The 6987-nt window shown below is 37.0% G+C and overlaps 1 protein-coding gene across 2 annotated transcripts in view; it reads right to left on the bottom strand.

The window, feature by feature from the left end:
* The window catches only part of LOC141989338 (signal recognition particle subunit SRP54), a 75296-nt gene that overhangs the window by 3024 nt on the left and 65285 nt on the right, over nucleotides 1–6987 (bottom strand). Inside the window, exons 3-4 of one of the 2 annotated variants that reach the window (XM_074955855.1) lie at nucleotides 3185–3251; nucleotides 1037–1134 (exon numbers count right to left, since the gene is read on the bottom strand). In XM_074955855.1, coding sequence (XP_074811956.1) covers nucleotides 1037–1134; nucleotides 3185–3251 — 165 coding nt within the window. The remainder of the gene's footprint in view (nucleotides 1–1036; nucleotides 1135–3184; nucleotides 3252–6987) is intronic. The other variant, XM_074955856.1, reaches the window with a different exon arrangement.

Below are 6987 nucleotides of genomic sequence, written 5' to 3'. Positions count from 1 at the left end.
ATAGTTCAGCCATAATAATCAAAGCAAACATCAGTTACAAGTCACTGGTCCATTCCAGTAATCATTCAGAAATACTTTTTCCAGAATCACTTCTCACACGCCTCTGAGAAATGAAGTTGAAGAGTTGAACTTTCTCTACACATGCAAACGAGATACACACAGATAAACTTTGACTTAATAAGCCAATTACTTGTCAACAGCAATAATGTGTAATATTTCTGGCTATTACCTTTCAAAGACGGTTTGCATTTTCCCCATTTTACAAAGATGTTCAAACAGAAGTCATTACTTGGTTATAAAATACCTTCCCCCAGCATGTGCTTTCGAATGTCAATCCTCATAATTTCAGGAATTTGTCATTTTGAATGAAATGTTTTACCGTTTTAAAATACTAGAAATATTCTAGGTAAGAGGAGCCAATGCAAAGACACAGGACATTTGTGCAAGCCATTAATTTTGTGATACATCATGGGAAAGGGGGAACAAGGGACACAAGCAGGGAAGTTGGGACAAGTTAAGTAGCTTGATAAAGACAAATGAAAAACACCTAAGGATCATTAAAGGACAAGTTACTTAATATTTCTGTAATTGTGAGTGCAAGATTTCAGTATAAAGTGTTTCACTGTTTGTTAGGCTGTTCTTTCAGGAGTAACAATAACCGTACGAAACAGGACAATTTAAAAAAGGCACATTAAAAACTGAGCCTCCACCATTTCTTTAAAGAATACACTCAAGTATCCAATAACGGCTACATGCATCTCTCACACAATCTGCAAATTGTCCTTAAAGTGCACTGTGCAAGAGACTGGAATACAGCAGTGACCAGGACTCACTAAGAGGTCTGAAAATTGCTAATCCAGTGGTAAGAGTCTAAAGGTGAGGAAACATATGGGAAGAGAGCTGCTTTAAAAAGAAAGAAAGATTCAAAGAAAAGGCTGAGGTTTAGGCCAAATGGATTGAGCTATCTTTAGTAAATACTACAGATAATGCAATTTTTACTTTGTCAAACTTAATAGTAAAGAAAAAAAAGACACACCTCCTTCTTCATCCTGTAATACTCATCAATGGCATACTGGTATTTTGGTGTACTTATGCCCAAAACAGATGCAATCTTTTCCCCAAGGAAGTCACACACTAAAAATAAAACAAGAGAGGCCTTTACCTGAATTCATTAGATTTCGTTTTAAGAGCAGTTCTACTTCAAAAAGATAGCAGCTGCTTACTCAAAAAGATCATCATGTGTAGTCAGTCATAACTGCTCAATTTAGTGACATATTTATTGTTTACTGCTGTTCACAGGAGGGCCAACTTAGCTAGGTAAAGAGATGGATTCTGTTACTTATGCATATTATTTAGTAAGTTCAAGTCAGTTCCACTTTCATGGTGTTTTCAGAGGCATTGCACACAATTGCATAAATGTCACAGAGGGCAGAGTTTGGTCAGCAGAATGTTTTTACCTGCAACAATATGTGAGAAGGAAAGAATCCAGCTCAACTTCCAGGGCCCATGGTAAAAGTATATTATCTTCAAATGAGCACATATAAATATGGAAAATAGAAACAGAACCCCATAATGCCCATTTTTACATTTGTTTTCAGAGTAGAACTGCACTTTAATGAACAAGTTGATAATTCAGTGCGTTTAAAATACAGTACCTTTATATATTTTAATTCATTAACACATTTAATGTTACCAGTAACTGTGGGTAACTAGTCAAAAATGCAGGAATGAATGACAAAACTGGAAGTTACACAGAAAATTAATAAAAGGAACCAAATAGTGTGAAAATTTGACTGCAAAGGAAGTACTTTTAATTTTGTAATTCAATACTTTTGCTTTAACAGATTCCAAAGCGGAAGAAAATAAGCCTAAGTAAAATAATGGTTAGATTACAAGTATTTGTAGTGAATGATGTTTGCAGCCAGCAAATAGAACATAATTATATGTATTTGTATATATACTACATATACATACAAATACATATATGTATGTATGTAGAATGTGCTATAGAATGTATGTATTGACATATGTAGATTCTGGGCTAGCAGTGTTTTAACTACACTGTGCTATATACTGCTGCATAGATCAAAAGGGTTTGATTTCAGTTCTCTCAGTATAAGTCACCAGGGGCTAAGTGTGCATCGCTTTACCCAAGAGCATCCCTTCTAACAAGGGAGTGGAATAGATATGCTCATGGCAATTCCTTGGCCAAAATGATTGCTGCAGTATAGGGCCTTGAGGGCAAGGAGGATGAAAAACCAAGGAGAATGTACATCAAATCTGCAGGACTCCTCCGGAAAATAAGCTTACTGGATAGTATAAACTTGTTAGCTCTGTTGCTAAACACTCTCCGGGAAGAGCAAATAAGAAGCTAGCTATTAGATAATCCAACAAACTTCTCAAAAATACTGTGAATACAGATATTTAACACAATATTCAGAATCTCAAGATGACAAGAACTAAAACCTGATGCATACTGACTCTCTCTCAACAACGTTCTTTTCAGGCCAAGTCACACAAGTGATTTATAGACATCACTGCTGTAGATGGTAAGTTCTATAGAAAACAGACTTACTTGCTTACAGATCTAATGGCCTTTGATTGGAAAACACTTTATTTTACACATATCCTTCTACTGAAGTTCTTATATGTCTGGTGGCACATCAAAATATTTCCCTATTAAACCAAATCAGGACATATGTCACATCAATTAAATGCTCATGAACTGCAAGTGTCTAAAGCAGCTTTGATTCTAGCTTGGTTTTGTAAGTCAACCAATTGGTGACCAAGTGCTACACACAACTGACAAATCATGCACATTTCTTCCCAGGAAGACAGGTTCATTACATCTCACAACTCGCCTGAACAAATGTTTCCTTAGCAAGCCACAGATGAGGAAATTAGTATTTAGCAAGAGAGAGATTTTGGTTTATTCTTTCATTACATCTCTTTCTGTCAACAGAAAGAAATGGAATTTGATTTTCTCACAGTTGTAAAATGAATAACTTGGCACCGAAGAGACAGAAAGTTACACAACCAAAATATAGATGCATGGCAGACTTTTGGAACGTTCCAAATGGCCAATAAGTCACCTACCAGTTGTGACACTTCATGTAACAAGCTTTCAAAAAGCTAGTTAATATTCTTTGGAGTAGTTTACCTTAAAAAGTAAGTGAACCAATACCTGATAAGGTTGACGTGGCAACTCTTAGCATATGAAACCACAAGTAGGGTCCCCAGGTAAGCGCAGTCTGTAATGATAACAAAATTAATAAGAGTAGCATTGTGACCATAAAATTGTGGCAAATACATGAAGTGTAGTAACCTACAAAGAACACAGATCCAGAAGAGAAAGCTGCCACCTTGTCCATCTTTGTCAATGCTAAGCTCAGTGCTTTGGTTTTAAGAAAGTTATACTAATTCTGGTTTTAGATCTTTAAAGCATGATGTCACTGCACAGGCTATAAAACTAGCCATTTCTAGAAGTCTTATTGCTTATACTTACTTCCCCCTCAAAAAAAATTCAACCCTCCACTCCATCCGAGAAAATGAATAGATGGGCCTTACACACTATGCTGAAGGTCTTGAGTTCTGACCAGCCAGGAAAACAGAATTCCAGTAGAATTCTCTCCACCAGTATTCCCTGCTTCTATTTCCATTTCATTCATACACAAGGACCATTAGAAGATCAGCTGTCAAGATAGTCCCTGGGAGAGAGGCAGTCTAAGTCAGGCAGGATTCATATCTTAGAGGGCTTTATAGATCCAAGTCAGCACCTTGAATTGCACTGAGAAGCATATAATCTAATGCAGTCAAAAAATTCTTCAAGTGGCTTGTATTGCAAAGTCAGTTAGCTATTGGCTTCAGTTAGTACAAGATCCAGCAAGTGGTCTTCAAGAGCACAGAACAGCGTTAGCAGCAGTCTACTCTGGAAGTAACAGAAACATGAATGATTATGGAGAGATGCACATCAATGGAAATATTGCAACCTCAGGACAAATGGATACAGAACACATTGATGATGTCACTATCTAGAACCTCAGGAGCATTTGGGGATCCCATGGCATTGTGTCTGGGTTTCTAACCTGCTGAGAAAGGTTGAGCATCCCTCTAGGTCATACAATTTGTTGGGGAGGGGGAATGGAGAAAAATCAAAAAATTTCCAACCAGTTCTAATGACAATGCTAGAGACTTTGACCGTTGTGAAAAGGCAAATTATATAACTAACTAGAAAACAGATATGTTTCTCGTAAATAATAGAGTTTGCTTGAATAAAATTTTGAAAATCTCCAGCTCCTGAATTCAAATGGAGGTTTGTTTTTTAATAAGAAACTGTCAGTAGAGGGGTCTTTCTGCTGGATAGTACCAGTAAAATGGTAGTTCTTACTGAGACACACCTGAACCATTATCTATAAAAGAAGACTCTAGAATAGTCACTCTGAAGCTGAGAATGTCTGCTGAGTCAGCGTGAAGCAATGGAAACAGCCACAAGAATGGTTGAGAGCTCTTTGTTCACAACACTAGATTCAATCACCGCTGGGGTTTGCAGTCTGTATCATCCAGTTTAAGTTCTCAGCCATTTTGACATTATGAATTACACCTGTGCAACAGCAGAGGCTTTCAGCTACAGTAAGGCATTTATCTCTTCCATGCCAAGAGTCTTTGACCACTGTGACAAAGGTAACTCAACCAATCACCACCCTTACTCTAATGCTAGTTTGCGTGCAACAATTTCACTGGTCACACGAAAGAGTCTACGTAGATGATGGATTACTTAGCCCAACTGCCACACCTGTGTGATAGCAAGGGTTTTCAGACGCTATTTTACAATGAAAACAACAACAAAAATCAATAAAAATCGGATTTTTTTGATAAAATGGTTTTTGAGAAAAAACCTATCTAAAAATAATTAAAACTAAAGAGACATTATAGCTCAAAGATCTCTCATCATGGAATAGCGATTATAAATTCTAATTCTATAGTATGAGACAATATATTCATGTAATGTTTAAGAAAAGTTTTGTAAATGAGTTCCAATAGTTCATGGATTAGGGACTCAATCTTATGGTGTTCAAGGGGCTTCTGTATAGATTATTTAGGTTAATCTTTCTATCTCCCAATGGGACTCAGTGCTCAGTCTAGAAGATACCATCAGAGATGCTTAGTTTTGCAGTTCTCAAACTGTGGATTTGTTCTCCAGAGATAATATGCTTGTTAACAGCAAAAATGTTTTAAAATAAATAATATATAATAGAGGCGAGAAACAACAGACCTCAACCCTATTGTCCCTCTGCAAATTTGTGCACATAGAGTTAATCCCTTACCTCTCTAAAAGTGCAGAAGTTTCAAAAAGTTCAATGAATAAAAGATTGTTGGGGGCGGAATAGACCTAGACAAGGAGAAGATGTCTGGAGATAAACGTGAGATGGGAGGGACAGGCAGTAGAAACAAAAGTGTAACTGTTTGAGCAGCATATTCCAGAAGTCTTAAGGTGTTTCTGAGCATAGCCTTCATTAATTTGAGATCTACCATACCATTCTCTCACTAGAAGGGAAAACCTATAATGGCAGCAGGCCATAAAAGAGACCCAGTTTGGGAATATTTTAATGAAGTTCCTCTACCTGTGGGTAAGACAAGCATGCATGCAAAATGCAAACAGTGCAACAAAGAAATGCAAGGCTTGGTTGCCTGAATGAGACAACATCATGAGAAGTGTTCCTTTTCAGGAGGAAGCAGCGTTGAAGAGGATGAAAGGAACATGTCTGAACATGCAGGATCTTCAGGTTGGTAAACTTTTTTATTTCATACTTCTTTCTTAAGGACTGCTGGTCTTCCTTCTGGACTATTCTTGAATTCTCATGTTTGAACAAAAAATATAGTTAGTACCATAGAGTAACATCATTTTAGATGCAGTTGTGATAAAAAATAAATAGTTGAAACAGGCAGATCTTCCTTTTACAATTTCAGCTTTAAAGTAGTACTGAGTGTCAGTGAATGCAATGAATAATAGTAAATGAGCAGTATGGTAATAATAATTAAATAACTGCATTGACTTATTTTGTTTAAGAGAATCCATCCTCAACATACAAGATTCTGAAGACTATCCACCTTCAAGATCACCATCATTTTCTATAGTTTCAGAGTTATCTGCCAATGATAGTGTTTCAGTCACATCATGTATGTCACATAGCCATAGTATATCACCTATAGCAAAAAGAAAAAAAAAAAATCTCCATCATCCAGAAACAACCATAGATAAGTTTGTGATAAGAACCAGCGGATTACAAAAAGAAGTAATTGATGAAAAAAATCGCGCAATTTGTTTATGCAACGAACTCTCCTTTCCGTAGGATTGAGAACCCACACTTAACCATTAACATGGTTCAGTCAGTCATTAAGACCAGGATACAGTCCACCCAACAAAGCAGATGTCACAGGCAGACTGCTGGATAAAGTGTGTGAAAGAGAAAGTGAGCAGCGTGCAAAAGTTCTAGAGGGTGAAATTGTTAACCTAAGTCTTGATGGATTGAGCAATGTCTACAACGATCCTGTTGTATGTGCTTATGAGACAACAGAAGAAGAAAGAATTGATACATCAGGAAATGCACACACAGCAGAATGCTTACAAGTAACAGCAGTAAAAGCTATAACAAACTGAAAAAAACCTCAAATGTCTAGTACGCAGCTTGGTCACAGACAATGCTGCAAATGTATCTACAATGAGAAGAAATTTAGAAGAGAGTCCCAAGCTAATAATGTACAGTTGCAGTGCTCATTTGATGCACCTGCTAGACAAAGACTTCAGCATACCAGAAACAAAGGCTAATGTTGTTGAAATTGCAAGATACTTCCGTAACAACCACTTTGCAGCAGCTGCTCTGAAAAAAGTGGGAGGAACCAAGCTAACTCTCCCACAAGACGTGCGATGGAACTCAGTAATGGACTGTTTTGGGCACTATATCAAGAACTGGCCTAATCTGATGACAG

Source organism: Natator depressus, chromosome 6 (genome assembly GCF_965152275.1).
Source record: "Natator depressus isolate rNatDep1 chromosome 6, rNatDep2.hap1, whole genome shotgun sequence".
Taxonomy (NCBI): Eukaryota; Metazoa; Chordata; order Testudines; family Cheloniidae; genus Natator; species Natator depressus.
Note: the sequence above shows the minus strand (reverse complement) of the source record. Positions and strands in the feature narration are given on the sequence as shown.